Source organism: Falco punctatus (genome assembly GCF_963210335.1).
Source record: "Falco punctatus genome assembly, chromosome: 6".
Taxonomy (NCBI): Eukaryota; Metazoa; Chordata; class Aves; order Falconiformes; family Falconidae; genus Falco; species Falco punctatus.
The window spans coordinates 10608610-10625732 of record NC_137585.1 but is presented as its reverse complement, the minus strand read 5'-3'; the positions used below and the strand labels follow the sequence as shown (position 1 = coordinate 10625732).

At 38.5% G+C, this 17123-nt stretch overlaps 1 protein-coding gene across 7 annotated transcripts in view; it reads left to right on the top strand.

Moving 5' to 3' along the window:
- Positions 1 to 17123, top strand: part of ANO2 (anoctamin 2) — a 209877-nt gene that overhangs the window by 97483 nt on the left and 95271 nt on the right. For all 7 annotated transcript variants that reach the window (XR_013928773.1, XM_080391425.1, XM_080391424.1 and 4 more), the window contains one exon: positions 2196 to 2279. Coding sequence is in view for 6 of the 7 variants with exons in the window: in XM_080391425.1 (XP_080247551.1) it covers positions 2196 to 2279 (84 nt within the window). In the remaining variant the exon portion in view is untranslated. The remainder of the gene's footprint in view (positions 1 to 2195; positions 2280 to 17123) is intronic.

Below are 17123 nucleotides of genomic sequence, written 5' to 3'. Positions count from 1 at the left end.
CTTTCAATACTTAGCTGTATCTTTGTCTTTGCTTTTCCCATCCTGTTCACCACCATTTTTGCTGCTAATCAACTTCAGTAATGACAGAGATTATCCCTGCCTCATTATTTCTTGGAGTTCCACATACACTCATAGCACATTGTAAGTAATAACAACAATGACCCTTGTGGCATGAAGTGCTGCAGTGATTTCTGAACTTATTGTGGCACTGATTTTTATGTGAGGCATAAGTAATGTAAAAGAACTCTGTGATGCAGAAAGTGTCATATTTGCACCCTTAGAACATGCTTTATTAATTTTAAAAGTACATGAAATTACAACTGTAAAACAGGTTGTCATGCTGGAGGGTTCATTATAATTGTTTGGTATAGCATTGTAGCGGTAGAGTTTCAGAGATATAGTCATACTTGAGCTTTAGAGTAAAAAAGTTCCCTCAAGCTTCCCATGTTAGTACCAGACTCCCTGGGAGCAGCAGAATGCACATATCATTCGTGGGACTGCCATTAGGGCAGACACGCATATGACTTATTCACAGAGTTAAAAAAGATAAGGAAATATTAATTTAAAGGCAGTTATTTAAATGATATTTAAATGAATGCATCAAGAAAATCTCATGATCAGAATAAACAATACATTGGAAGGCTCACTGTGTTTATGTACTGGTGTGCAACAGAGGATGCTCAGGATGTTGTCTGATGTAGTGAAAATGTTACAGATAACAGAAGATGAACAGCACGTGCCCTTCAAGGAAGACTGCAGAAGTTCCATGCAACCCCTGTTCTATTAGCCATTAGGATTAAATAAATTTTTTAGAAATGGTTTTTACTCTGTTTGTGGCTATCAGATTCATTAAAAAGTGTTAGAAAGTCAATTTTGTGACCGGGCTGATCGGCATATGTTCTAATTGTCATAAGGATGGATGGTATGACCAATGCTTTAGGAATAACCCTTTTGTGGGAGGCATCAAATCCAAATTCCAGGGTCTGAATGAATTCAGAACATGGTGGAAATGGTGAGATACGTGGCATTTGTCTTTTTCATGAGCTGCTTTCTTTAAAATCCTGGTAAGTTTGTGCCACCATGCTTAATTTATTCTCTAATTTGGAAAAGAAAAATGCAATTTGCAAGGAAACATTAAAAGGTTATTGATAGGGGAAACTGACAGCCACAGCTCCATGACCCTAGGTCCAACCTGAAGTGAGGCTAAGCATGTATTCCCAGTAGTCACAGGTACACAGAGCACACACAGACCCCACATATGTGTGTATATACATGGCCAGCCACACAGATCACACAGACAGACATGCAGCAGGCACACAAACACCGGCAGCACTTATCCTGCTCCTCTCCCTGGCTGAGCTGGATGGAGATATGCACATATGTACAGTGTGGGTCCTCCCAGCAGTTGGGCTCACTTGGTCTGCCCAGTAGCTGCCCCTGGCCCCCAGTCTCTCGGTTGCTGGCACCCAGAGAGATACAAGCCTGCAACACTACAGCCCCTCTCCATTTGCTCACTCACACGTACATACTACTCACCCAGAGCTGGCTGGGGCCTCCCTGGCAGCTGAAGCACCCTGCTTTTGGCCTTGAAGATGCACACACACTGCAGTGGGTCACACTCCTAGAGACCTACAGACCCTGTGGTCTCTGGCAGTTGGCTGGGACTCCCCTGGTCCCTCTGATAGCCAGTTCCAACATGGTCTTACCCTTAGAGACTCACACCTCCCTGGGTCCCAGGCACTTCATCTACTTGCCAGCTACTTCAGCTTGATCTCCACTAGTGCTCACATACTCACAAGTACGTGACACAAGTGGCACACCTGCACTTGCTCCAGGTGCTGGTGGTCAGACCCCCATACAGACCAGCTAACTATTTACATGGGACCAGCCCTTATTATCCCCTTATTCCTCTATTTCTCCACAGTTGTTTTTCTCCAAGTGACCTAGATCCCTCCCTTCCCCACCTTTGGTTCCTCCCCTAAGATTCTAGCCCTAAATGCTCCTCCCCTGCATCCCATACATCTAGGCAGTGATCACCCTAGTCTGAAAGGTGCTTTGGTGCTGAATCATCTTTATGATCTGGATCATGCATAAGTGACAGAAATTACATTTTTTTTTCTTTGCTCTTAATCATAATCACACACTTAATGTTTTTTGTTTTTTTGTTTGTTTGTTTGTTTTTTCTTCTTTTTCAGGAGCATGCCAGACCAGAGTATGAAACCAAACTGCTGCAGAAAAAGCTGAAAAATAAAACCATCACCACAGAAAATTCAAATACAGTAAGATGCAACTTAGTCTTGTCACTTACATTGGATTTGTGTTTTGCCATATTGTGATTATCTTTCTGTCTGTCTCTGATGGATAGTTTGAAAAAGGTACTTTTTGGTGCTTTTAATCAGTCTTGTAAGTTGCTTGCTAGAGGTCTGGTGTTATGCAGTCCTGCAGTGCCATTGAGAGGCTTTGAGGTCATTACTTTGTTAGCTCTGCAAAGTAAAGCAATTAGCATAGGAATATGGTTGATGGGTGGTTCAGGATCTAATCTGTAGAGTGATGAATGATTAGGACAATAATCACCACAGGAATTCTTATAGCAATGACCTAGAATTTCAGAACTTTGTGTACAATATAGAAAAGAGCTTTTACTATAGTGGTTTCATTTGCATAGGTACAATTGGCATCTTTAATCATGTCACAGTTACAGTTGTGAAGTTTTGATAGCATTTCCAGTATAAATGGAAAAATAATAATTGGTATATCATTTTTACATTGACGTGTGTTTAGGCTTTCTATGGCTATTTCAAACCTAAGAGTAAACATTTTTTTCTCAGTCTCCTCTTGTAAAATTGATTGAGGTCTGTTTCCTAAGCACTCATAAGTCCCTGTAGACCTGATCCATTAGGCTTGGTTAACTGTTGCTTATTCCCTGCATGCCACATGCGCAAGCAAAGCCAAAGCGTTCCGAAACCATGCCCAGTTTCCAGGTAAAAGGAAACAGTTTAATTTGTTTAATCATTGAGTATCTGAAGTGGAGAATACTCCATATTTCAGGTTTAGTCCAACAAATTTAGCTCTGCAGCTTATTAAAGAACTTAATTATCCCTTTTGTTCTGCTGATCACTGTCAAGATTGTGAACCATTTCCAGTGAATCTTTCGCTCTCGGTGAGGCTGCATTTCACCTGTTGAGCCCAACCAAACTCCACAGAAGACAACGGGAAGATTCTCAATTACTTTAATAGGCTTTGGATCTTGCCCAATATGAGCAGGGGGTCTCACACAGCAGTATGGAGAGATCTTCCCTTACACGTTAAACAGGCCTTTCAAGTGAGGATCAAAGACTGTAAAGGATGGATAAAGCAGCTGCTGCTGTTCAGCTTGTTCTGACTTAAAGTAAGTGAAATCTGGAAACAAGTCAGCAATTGGTGCTGTAGAATATTTGACTTTTGTAGTCACGAGGCAGAGTTAGATCATTATCTTGCTTAAATGAGACACAGAAATCACAGCATTGAAACAGAAATTATTTTAAGGTAAAAGAAAGCAATGAAAGTGTTAAGAGTGTAGGTGGAAACTAATAACAATGTAAAGATCCAGCACTACAAAACCAGGAAGGTCTCCTTTCAGACATCAGGAAGGGAAAGGCTTTCCTGGAATACTTTTTCTCCAGTTAATTTTTGCGCCAATGTGGATGGAAAAATAGCACTCTGAAAGAAAATATTTACGGCAAATTTTTGCAGCATCTGTATGCAGATTTTCTCCAATGTCCTTAAAGGAGACAAAATCCTATTCTAGAAATTGATGTAGGCATTTTGAACTCCAAACCTCCTGATTTTTAGTAACATTTAATTCTGAACCAATTTAAAAAAATATATATTTTAGTTCATTATGTCATTGAAGTATTTTCTGGAAAAGTTTCTCAGAGTCATCTCAATCTCTTTTCTAAACTTCATTAAAAATTAAAGTACTGTGATATTTGCCATCAAACAGTTACTGATAGGGAGCAAACAGCTATTCATATGTCAGAATTTTTCATTTGGATTGATTAAGGTAAAATTCTAATGAATGCATTCATCCTGCAACTTACTAACTACCACGTCTCCCCAAATTACTGAAATATATTCCAAACTTCAAAGCAGTTTTCCATCAGTCAACGTTTTGCTTGCTAAATATGTTGCAATCACTTTTTTGATCTACCTCAAATTCTTTCCAGCAAACAGCACATTTGTCTGGGTTTGGAAGATGTGTTGCTCAGTGGTTTGTACCTCAATGTCTTATGATATTATAAGGGCAAGAAACGTTTCTGTGAGACCTACTGAAGAGGAAAAAGGCCAGTTCTTTAAATGAACTGTTCTCTTCAACGTAGCTGTTGAAATGTAGTTACATTTTGCTTTGGAAGATCCTGAAAGTTAGACATTAAAAGTGAAGAGTATTTAAGACTGTAATAGTTCATCTGCCTATTTTTTAGAGGTTTTAATGTTTTCTTTTTCCTCCTTCAGATGGCTTTATGTTACACTCATTGCAAGACTATTAGCTCAGGAGCTTTTGCATGGCAGGTTAGTATTAAGGCACAGGTTTCTGTGAGGTCTCTGGCTCAGTACTTCTGTCTTGTTGGGTGGAAGCCAGGGTACAGGACTTTGTTGTTTTAATAGTGCAGATCTAGTGTCTGGACAGGCATCAAAGTAGAGGTCTCTCTGTAGTTAAAGATTCAGTCCTCTTAATTTCTTGGTTTTGTATGAATACACAGATGCCTGTGAGGTCTCAGTCTCATCATACCTTGGTTGACAGTCTAATGTCATGGCGTAAGTCTCTGTGAAGTTCTTGCCTGAATATTTTTAGCTAAGTAGTGTAATTTAAAGGCATATCTTTTGAGTGTAGCTGGTCAACAACTGTAGTGTGTTGCGCAGATATCAAAGGACAGGCTCTGGCACCGCTGCCTAAAACTTTTCATTACTTACCTAAAATGAAGTCTAAAGTCTCCAGTTCAGCAGCTGTGGCTTGTTGGGATAGAAATGATGCCAGAGCTGTGGCTATTGTGAGAATACTGATTTAGAGCTTACGTAAAGGCATATATTTCTATAAAATTACTGGCTCCTTTCCAGTATGTTAATTCCTCTGTTCCGGTGAGGATGTGACTAGTTTTATGGCAAGAAACTGAGCTTTTATGTGAAAAGCTTTGTGTACAGTGCTGTTTTTTTCCTTGCCTTATTTCAACAAGGAGTCCCTGTGAAGCTAATTGGCTTATTTTTGCAATGAAGGGATAGGGGTTTAGTTATGGGCTGGTTTTGTGATTGCAGAAGAAAATCAACACTGCTTACATACTCCCTTAAATGATAACTTGGGAATACCCGTTAAGAGGAAACCTACTTCAACATGCACTTTTCCCTGTCTACTGTTGAAGTCGTTAACTTTAATGAGTATGGAAGATGCCCAACACCTGTCAGGGCCAGTAAACATATGAGTCACTTTACCCAAGCAAAAAATTCCAAATCATCTTGATGAGACTGGCAATAGAAAGTATTACAGATCTAATGTATTTCTTGCCCAGTGGGGTTTCTGTTATACAATATGCCTTCATGCAAATACTACTTACGGTAGTTGCGCTACTGTAATCAGCAAAGAACAAAATTTAAGCCTACACCACCCTGCGTGGTTCAGGCTGTTTTAATAAATATTTTATTGGTTATGTTGAAAATGGGAAAGGAACTAAGAGGGCTCAGAGAACTTCACAAAAGATTGGTGTGAAGTTACTCATACAATGACACCTGAAGGTTCTACTGTTTCGGAAGAGAATTAATTTAAAGCTAAAGGAGTTGAAACATTTACAGGAAATGGCTCAGGTTAAGTAGTAAATGCATAAACAAACAGTCTTTATGAATTATGACATTAATTTAAAAAAATGACAAGGGATTTTTTAATTTTTTTTTTAAAAATCTAAGGGACTCATCCTGGAAACCTGCGGTGAACTGGCTTATGATCAGCAGCACTATCTGAATCTTTGCAGTCACATAAATAAAGGCTTGCACAATATACAGATTCTTGATTCACGTGAAAAGACTCTGTCTTTGCAGCAGGCATGAAGGCTTATGTATGTCTGCCTGAATGCATGTGTCTGATAATACATTCATGCAAATATGACAGATGCAATTTTTGTAATAAAACAATCCGTAATTCTTTTTGTTTTTCTTATTTAATATTAATAATCTTATTAATACAATATTGAAGATGTGGATAGAAATATTTAACAAACAGGGTAAAGTTACTGTATCTGCAGAATGTTAGCTAAAAAAGGTGTTGGATATTTGTAATCTTCTGATAAGTTGTTCCTCCCTCTGTGTAATAGTAATGTTCTCAATAGAAATACGCACAGATCAGGAAATGAAAATTGGTCTTGTGCCCAAAAACATGCAGATGGGGTTAGATCCAACTCTCACTGGAGTTGATGGAAAGAAAGCCTTCCAGTCATTTCTGGGAGAGATGGATCAGGCCCTGACTCCCTTTCATTAAATGTCCAGCTGATCTGTCAAACATGATGCAACATCATATATATTCTTATCTTTCCTATTTGGCAGGAAACAGAGTAACTCATTCTACATATTTCTCAAGGAAAATTTTCTTTATAGAAAAAAAGAGCTTGTCTCCTGGCTCATGTCCTTCCTTGGAGCAAACCCTGGGAATAATAGAATCTGGCATTCTATCTTGCCTTTAATTCATTTTAAATATGAAAGTGGCAGAATAAGTTATTTAAATTGTTAATTCAGCTGGTAATTGAAACAAAAGAAATATTATTTGCAAAGCATTGTTTTGGTTAAAAACCAAATTAAAGCAAGCTGGTTTGAAAAGGAAGGTCTCTGATGAAAGGATGATACAGGTAAATATAAAGTAGAATTGTACATTGCTGATGAATACTGTATATTTTAAAAAATTTCAACATTTTGAAACATGCAATAGTAATTCTTGCTACTAGTTGGTTCCTTACCCAGTTTTGCATAACCAAATTTCCCACAGGGCCTAAGAAACACTGTAGGTGTTAGAGTCCACCTCTTTATTAAGCAAGTCTTTGATAAGATTAACTAAAGAAAAAATACACCTTTTTTATATATTAGCTGTAAGTCTGTAGAAGAAACCAAGATAGTTGGTCAAAAATGCTAATTTGATTAATCAGAACTGTAGAACTGTGAGTAAACCCAGAGTTCCTAAAGCACTAATACTGATAAAATATTTTTTTAGCATTTATTGAACCTTATTATTAACGTGATAAAAACATCACTTTTGATCCACTGTCTTAAATTGGCCCAGGTCTTTCCAGCCTCTTTCACTGTTTTACTTTAATGAATAACTTAATTTTCCAAGCATATGGGATAGTAAAAGGAATACATAATAAATGATATTTTTTTTCTTTTCAACTTATTTCTTGTATCACTAACTTGAAAATGAAAATATGGGGAATGAGTGAAGAAGAATGAGGACACTTATGATGACAATCTTAGAGAGAAATCTCATTCTCTTTGTACCAATATTTGTTTGGCTAATTGGATCAAGTCACATTTGAAGGGTAAATGTTATAATTCTGATTATTTTAATATTTGAGTTCTGGGTTGTACTGTGTTTATACCAGAGTATTCACAAGCAGTATTTGTATCAAAAAGATATGTTGACTTGGTCTTTCAGTGTGTTCTTATTTAGATGTATGGGTTCTTTCACTATAGGGTGTATGATGTGTTTTCAAACTGCATCTCTACTGTTGTCTTGGAGTTTGGTTATCTTTGAGTTGTGTAAAAAATGCAGCTAAAAGTGTCCCACTTGCTCCCCGTCTCTGAAAATAGGTGGGATTTTCTCATTTGTATCAAATAAATGAACCCAATGTTTAGCCACGGTTCTGTGCTCCAATAATTAGCATTCTATTCCAGTCAGCCTTCAGGAGGAGGTAGGTCTTCCAATACTCTTGATATGAAGAGAGAAAATGCTTAGAAATACACTATCATAGAATAATTCAAGTTGGAAAGGTCCTCAGGATTTTCTCTAGTCCAAACTCCCGCCCAAAAGACTGTCAGCTATGATATCAAACCATGTTGCTCACGGTATTTTCCAGTCGGGTCTTAAAAACCTCCAAGGATGGAAATGGTAAAACCTTTCTGGACACTGCCTGACTTTCCTCGTGGTGTAAAAGCTTCTCATCACATCCAGCCTGAACATCTCTTGTTTCAACTTATGCCAGTTGTCTCTCATCCTCACAGCATGCACCACTGTGAACAGCCTGGCTCCGTCTTCTTGATGACCTCCTTAATCAAGCTAAGCAAGCCTTGTTCCTCAGCCTCTCTTCACTGGACAAGTGCTCCAGGGCCCTGTGCTGGACTCCCATGAGTTGAGTGATTTATTTTTTCTACTGGAGGGCCCTCAACTGGGCACAGTGTCTCAGAGGCAGGCCAATGAGTGCTGAGAAGCAATGGTAATCATTTCCCTGGATCCACTGGTTAAGCACTGGTTAATACAGCCCAGGGTGCTGTTGGCCTTTGGTACCAGGGCACACTCCTGGCTTATGTTAGGCTTGCTGTCTGCGCAGACACCAAAGGGCCTCTTCAGTAGTCTGTACTACTGCGAGGAGTTTTCCGTTTCAAAGACAAGTCTTCACATGTCTCCTTGTTGAAGTTGATGAGGTTTGTATAGACATGTTCCTTCAGCCTGTCTAGGCACCTCTGATTGGCAGCCGTGTACTTGAGCATATTAACTGATCTTTCCCCAGTCTGATGTCATCTGCAAATCTGATGAGCTCTCCTCCTCCAGATCCTTCCTTAAAGGCGTTAAAAAGGGTGGTCCTAGCATAGACCCCAGCAGTACTCCAGCTGTTACACATCTCCAGGTAGAGTATCACTCATAAGATAATACCCTCTGAACCAGTCCCTTGAACTTGTATTTTGCTGAAGTCAAGGCAAATGACACTGACAAATCTCCTCTCTTCCACAAGTCTAGTTATTTTCTCACAGAAAGCCATCAGATTCTGTGGCATTATTCACCTTCGGTAAATCCGTAATGACTGTTGGCAGTCACCTACTTCTTTATGTGCTCAGAAATGGGTTTCCAAGAGACCAAAGTGGGGCTGACGCCTTGATTATCCTTTTGTCCTTTTTGTGAAGATGGATACAAAACTGTTCTTTCCGTGGTTGTCAGGGCCCTTCCCTGATCTCAGCATCCTTCCAGAGGTGATAGAAATCAGCCTCGCAATAACATCAGCCTGCTCCTCCAGCTTCCATTCCACTTTTGCAAAGTTACAGGTAAACGAAATCACTCTTTATCTTTTTTAAAGGAATAAATCATCATTTTTCTGTCTAGACATCAAAATGGTGCTTATCTAGGAATACCGGATGCTTTTTTGTGCAGCTGTTGGAGGATGAACAGTGCAAATAGGAGCCAGGATTTTAAGAAAAAGGTATCTTACGCTTGTGATGCTCTTTCTGCCAAAATAAAAATTGGTGGTCTTTTTCAGAAGAAAGCTTTGAACCCAGAAACAAGAGAAAGCAGGGCTGCTGTTTGTTGGTCTTATTTGTGTTACTTATTAAGATTTTGGCTCAAGGAAGCATTCTTTCTAGGGCAGTACTACAGATTGCATTGTTTAATCATATAACCGAGACTTAAGCGTATGATTAAAGTTAAGCACATGCCTTCGCGTCCTGAACACAGATACAATTAAATGCTTTTTTGAATTGAGGTCTAAGCTTCTTATTGATGACATTAAAGATGATGCAGGTCTCTTTGCTATTAAACTGAATGCGAAGACTCATTCCTGCAGGTCCTATTCATCAGTACTTGAAATTAATAGGAGTTCTGCCCAATAATAAAGTATTAGTCCTTAAGTCTGCAGTTACTGCAGATTACTTACTATCACTTTGTACCCAGTCAAAGAGTGTAATAACAGGTTCGAGGGTTACAGTAAAATCTCAAGTTGAAGAATAAATTTCCCAAAGTCTTCTGGGTTTTAATTTAATGCAGATACTTAAACTTAAGAAAAAATAGAGTGTTTTCCCTTTCTTGTGTGCTGGTGACAAACTCCTGTATCTTGGAGTATATTTTTTTACCTTCTGTTGAGCATATTTATAGGGCAAATTTCATTCTATTAATCTCCAAGGTCAAAACAGAAGCCCAGATTTGGGACAAAATTTACACAAATTGGCTGTGGAAACAACAGTCAGTTAAGCTAGTTGCCAAGAATTTTTTATTTGATGCATACTGCAATGCTGTCTGCAAATCTAAAGAAACAAACTGCATTTACATTATATTCCTTTGGGCATCCATCCCATGAAGATTGAAATTCCACATACTCCAAGCTTAAAGAGCTGAAGAAGTCAGGTTGAACTGCTCGACTTCTGCAGCTATTACCATGTTTAATTGAAAAACCCCTCTCTGCTGCTCTGCTGATTTTCATGATACACTTATTTAGGGATAAGATGGCATTATGTTTGAAAGCTCCTTCACACCATGGTATTTCACGTAATAGATAAACTTGATTTCTTACCAGGTTAGTCAAGTCAAGTTTTTCTCCTGTTGATATTATCTGGGTATTGTACAACTGAATCTAGTGAGAGTAGGCTTTCAGTGACTAATACACAATGCCAGATTCACTGCTTCTTTCAATATCTATTGTTCACGTATTGAGAATGTGAAGCTTGCTTGCATGCATAGACTACTACAACTTCTAATGACATACTTCAACTCTAGCTTCAGAGACTGGTGCATAGCTAATGATATAAATAAAGGTGGACTATTACCTTTTTAAACAGTGAATAGAAACCTCTAGTGAATATTCTCTTCTGTTAAGGAGTGCACTGAAAGATTATGGAGTGGTATGTATGTGCCTTTACCTATTGCTTTGTAGGTAACTATAATTATTCAAAATTCAACCCTCCACGTGGTTTTCTTCTTTCTTAAAGTTCCATGAATTCAAACCTGAAAATCAAAGTAGGATGCTACAAAGCTTTTACAACTGTTTAACGTCAGAGTACAATAACAGTTTTAAAATTTATTTCTATCCTTAACCCTATTGCCAAATTTAGCTAAAATCCTATGATTAAAATCAGTCTGATGTTTAAAATGGGCAGTTTGCTGGCATGGCAGTCTGTGTAATCCCTTCCCCTACAAAGCCCTCTTTCCTAAACAACAGTGAAGATCATCCTGGTGGCTTTAAAATGGGATGGTTCTTTGAAAACCTTCCCTAACCCATAGACACCAGTTGCCATCCTTTCTTGCATAACAAAGTACAGCGGCTTAGAGAAAGCACAGATAACAGCAGACCAAGTGTTACACTCTGTTCTGCTTCTTTTGGACCTGATTTTCGTGTTCTGTGCTTGATTTTCTTACTGACATTAATTGCCTGGAAAATAGTTTGGACCTCATTCCTTGAAACAACTTAAATACCATTTTGAAAGTGTTGATATTTGTCTCTCACATTTCAAATGGATATTTAAAAATTAACCTAGTGTAATATTTGAAAATATTTAATATCTCAGACTGCTTTGTTTTACAAATGCTGTATCAATAATACAGCTTCAGTTCTGTCTTCCTGCCAAATGCATTACAGAAAACATCCTTTAGTCAGGTGACTCTCCCCCGGAATTCTGGCCCATGCATTGCATCTCTTTCCTCCTCTACTGCCACTCCCACACTGCTTGGTTTCAGCCTTTCCTTCCTTCCTTCATAGCAATTCCTGTTTTCTGCAGCTGCTGTCATGGTATCTTCTAGTTTTATTCCCCTCCTTTCCCAGATTCTTTTCTTTTACTCCACCTCCAAAGATACGTCTTTATTTGTCCTTCCTCGTTTTGCATTTTGTAGTTTCACACCACTACCTATATTTTTTGTCTGTTTTACCTTAGTGCCTTTACCCACAGTACAGCAAGGTGCAGTGGCTATGCGGTGAAGGAGGAAGAGATCCCATCCTTAATTACCGGGCAATCACTGACTACCAGTTCTCAGTTCAGAGACAGCCCGCTGAAAGCTTACACTTTAAAGCTGAAATATGCAGACTCAGTTGTCAGCTCTCATTAACTGAATGTTAACACAACCTAAAATCAAAAGTAGAGAATCTTCACAAAAGAGGCAAGATCTTTCACTGTGAGCTGTTGGTTTTAAATCAAGAGAAAGAACCGAGTGCTCCTGGGTGGTGTGGGTAAGGCAGTCCTGTGACTGCTTTCATTTCTGGTAGGATCTAGTTTGATTCCTCTGCAGACTAGCTGTGGGCTATGTACAGGGGGGGCTAGCACGTCCCTTGCCTTCTCTAAAGCTAAGTATGGTGATAATGGTAAAATTATCCTAAAATTCTCATAGAGGAAATCCAGCCTATCCGTAAGTTCCCTAGAAGGGCTCAGTTAACTGGCTCTTAATGCTTTTAGGTGTAATTTTACCAAGGCCAGTGATCTAATGAAACTCTGAGGAAGAATTTAATCCAGTTTCTCTGATTCACAATGCAATATATTGTTGAAATTTCAGGTTTGAGATGTTCCCAAACACACTGTGTAAGTAAAGAGCCTTTTGCTACTTGAATTTGTTGTGAAGCAAATACTCATCGTTACTGTTATTTTGCTTGTTGTCCTTGTGTATGCAACTTATACTTAGGTAGATCAACAGGGAGATTTTACAAGGCCTTTTGGGACAGTGGATTTGGGACAATCATAAGGTACTACCTTACGCATCCTTCCACATGACTGCTAACACAGAAAACCTGTGCTTTTATTTACTGTAAATTATTATTTAAAATAGCTTATTGTGTTTAGTCATGCTTGTCTAATGGATATCTTCCAAACACTATGTAAACCATCCTTTATATGGAAAAGACTCTCTTTCTTGACAAAACTGATGCTGAATAGAATAACAAGAAAATTAAAATTAATGTGATCTTCTTGGGCATTATTTAAAAGGGAAAGACTATCAAATAGAGACATGAGGAATGAGTGTTCTTAATTTGCAGATAAAGCAAACAAGAGTTTCAAAGAACTCTTCTTTCCATAAACACTGAACATAAAAATATTGATTTAATTTTTCGTTTCACTGGTTCCATTGTCAACTAACTGGTACATACAAAGCAAAGTGGACTGTGTTTGTGGAAGTGTCCTTACATCCTTGTGAGTCATAGCACCAGGCATTATAAAGCAAACCAGCAAAACTCTAGATAAAAGACTGTTTCAGATTTCTTGAAATGGTCTGCTATTTTGCAAACTGTACTGACAGCAAATATGCCTTATCCCATAAATAAAAAATAGTCTGTAAATGAAGTTTTTTAGTGCACTAAGGTAATCTTTGAGAAAAGAAAGGTATGTTGGATTGAAGAGCTTTGGAAGTTGAACATGGAAGAAGCTTAATATTTCAAAGTTTTAAAAGTTATTGTGACTTTGCATCCAAAGCATGCATAAAAAAATAAATAGGAAAGTACTCCAGACATAATTGGCCCTAATCACTTCAAAAAACACATCAGATATTAGAAGACAGCACACAGTGATTAAGAAAGATTTTTTGTAGCTGTAAAGTTGAAATAAAAAGTTGTAAAAAGGAATTCTTTATTAGGCTTTTAAAAAGGAAGTTAAAAATACTTGAAAAGTCTTTAAATGTAATGATAACACCACCCCATGCCACTCCCTCCAAACTAATACATCTATGCAGTAAAAAAGATTTTAGTTGCCAAAGATAATACTTTTTCTATAGGATGATAATGATTTTAGCACAAGAGACAAAGGCAGGAATCTAATTAGAAAAAAGGAATGGGAGGATATCAGCTGTATAATCTGTATTTAGATTTGTGCCAGTGCAGGCTAGGGGATGACTGACTGGAAAACAGCTTTGCTAAAAAAGGATTTGGGTGCTCTGGTGAACAAGTGGAACACGAGCCAGCAACATGCCCTTGCAGCAAAGGCTCACAGCCTCCTAGGATGTGTTACAAAGTGTGCTGCCAGCAGATAGAGACAGGGCATCCTTCCTCTCTCTTCATTCCTGGTGCACAGGAATACTGGAGTGCTGTTCCCAATTCTACACCTCCATGTACAAGAGAAACACGTGCATGCTGCAGTGAGTGCAGTGAAGAGTCACTAAGTTGATTAATGTATTGGAGCATTGAAAGGCTGAGAGCTGAAATTGTTGAACCTCAGGAAGAGCAGGCTCAGTAGGATCTTATCAATGTGTTCAACTACCTGAATGGGAGGCATTAAAGATGATGGAACTGGGCTCGTATCATGGATGTCCAGTAGAAGGACAAGAGGTAGTGGGCACCAACTGAAGTACAGGAAGTTCCAATTTAAATGTAATAAAAACTCTCTTAACTGTCGGTGGTCAAACAGGAACAAGGTGCTGAGATAGTTTGTGGAGTCTGCATCCCTGGAGATAATTAAAGCCTAACTGGACAAAGGCCTGAGAAACCTGCTCTTACCGACCCCGATTCAAGCATTGGTATTATAAGAATATATATAATAGCTATAAGCATAAAGTATCTAACTAAGATGCTACCCAGAGGTCCCTTCCAACTGCAGCTGTTGTGCAAATCTGTGAAATGCAGGACAGAAATGATCCAGGCCAGTGCAGACAGATTGGTTTGACAACAAGTACCTTTTGAAAGAAAATGTCATTGGAGCTTTACTAGAAGTACTTGAGGAATGGGACAAAATGTAATACGGGTTTACTAAAGGCAGATTAACAGCCCTGCCATCCAAGCTGGTGTCTCTTTAGTGATATAATTGATTTTCTAAGGAAGGGAAACAGTGTACTTCAGTAAACCCACACAGTGTTGTGCCACAAGGGTAGTATCACATATTTAACAGGTTATAAGTCAATATATTTCACTGGAAGCGACTGGAAAATGGTTATTAAAATTTTAATTAAAGAAAAAAATCTGATTTTAAAATGGTTGATTTGGCAATAGAGTTACAGTGCCTTCTCGCCACTGCTGTTTGTTGCTTTGTGCCTCATTCTTTTCTGCTGTTCTTCATGTGATGATTTTCCATACTCCTTTTGTTAATTAACCAAACGTAGAGCACAGTGTGATGTAAGGAGGGCAGCTGCTTACCCAGTCCAAGGAGAGAGAAAGGCAGCTCTCTGTGTGTACCTGGCAAAGAGGGAGTCCTGCACGCTCTGCATGCCTTCCTACACAGCCTTCGTTTCTGGCGCAGGACAAGGAGTTCATTGCACATCATTATCGCTGCAGGGCAAGAGGAGATTTCTCATTGTTTCTAAAAGTGTACAGAACCGCCTGTGAAAGAGATGGGGCTAGAACTCAGGTCATGTTCATTTGGTCTTCTCTAATTTATTTCTGTGATTGCTTTTTCACTGTTTGTATTTCAGGTGGTATACCATAGGGCTTTCCCCCCTTTATCATTGTTGCTTGCTACTTCTGATCCTAATATTTCTTCCCCTCCCTCCCCCCCCCCCCCCCCCCCCCCCCCCCCCCCAGTCTCCTTTTACACACAAAACCGGCAGTTGAGGTTTGCTGTGTGGCATGGCTTCTTTTGCTCTGTGCTTCATCTTTCCATGTGTTTAAGTGCATACTTGGTTCATCCAGGTGAAATGAGATAAAGTATCAGGCTACGCAGTAGTGAAAAAAAGTGTCCTGCTGAATATGTCTGATGAACTTCAACATGCATCTTCCCTGCTCTGTGTCTTTAAAAGGACTTAAAGGTGCTATGGAGTTGGGAATAGCTTGCTTGAAGAAAGTTAATGTGGAGAATGTGGGAAATCAAGTGATCTGATAATTTTAAATTTTTTTGAGGGTCTAAAGCTTTAGAATGTAGGTAAGTCCTGTTCTTAACAGATTTTGTTTCCCAATGGATCTAAGAAACAAATCTATATTTTTTTTTAATAATTATTCCTACTCCAGGTTAGTTCAGTTACAGAAATAAGCACAGCATGGCTGGGTTCTGCCATTCTGTTCTTCAGGGTTTAGAAGGCTCACATTAAAAAGCCAAGTTTTCATCTGTTCATTTATTCCAGTATAAAATTACTATTGATGAAAATGAGGCCCCTTTTCACCGAAGTGCCAAGCCAGGGAATATCACAGATGTTTAAGACCACTTTTTCTGGTTTGCTTTCTCCTTACTAAATTGGAAACCTAGAGCAGATTCACAGTGACAAAAACTGAAGCAGAAAACTGAAGTAAAGCAGAAATTTGGATAGATTTTTTAACAGATTGTAGAAGAAAGCAAGCAGAAAATTGCTGTTTTGGCTAACTTCCAGAATGCTTAATATTGAATAAATAATAAATGTACATTTAAGCATAAATTAAAAACTGTATTTGGATTTTTACAGAATTGTATGTTCCTAGTTTTGTACTATGTGATAAGAGATAGTCTAAATGGATTTGCATCAAGCTGAAGCATTACCAGCCTGTGTAATTAAAGTGCAGAGTTAGAAGCAAGGCTAAAATCTAAGGACAGAAAAGGATATCATGAAAGAATAAAAACTATCACAGGCTTTTGAGGAGAAAAGTAATTACAAACAACTTACACAACTTAATTGATACTCATTTAGGAAATATAAGGCCAAAAGCAATGTAGATTGAACTGTTCAGAACCTATAGCTGTGTCAGTAGTGAAAAGTGAACAAAACCTGCTCTAACATTCTCCACCCCATCTCCTAGTGCCAGCTTTTTTCTGTAAGGGAGAAAAAAAACCAAAACACTTGTAGGTGGTGTGGCAGAGGGGAAGACTGAACTAATAAAATAAAACCTTGTTCGCTGATTTTGTCAGCATTGCCTGCTGATGCAGGTCCTGATGCATTGTCACAACAGCAGAATAATACATATATTTTGTCTTGACTAATAGTGCCAAACCAGAGCTTTGCCTAAGAGCTGTTTTGTTGTGAGACTCTCATGTTATACTCCACCTCTCCTCACACACCTTTTATTTTTTGGTAATGGGGTTCTAACGTAGTCACTAGGAATAAACGCTTCCTTTCTGTCTTGGATTTACTTTTTCATTGGTAAGTGCATGATGTGTTCCTTCATCCTTTCCCATTCTATGTGACTAATATCTGCCTTAAAAGCAGTTATGCATGCCTGAAATCTTATGCATGTACATAAACTCTTACTGAACCTGGTTTAGAAAGAGCTACATACTTGGTCTTGGTTCAGAAAGCACTGAAAGAGTGTTAGGACTTACTACAGTTT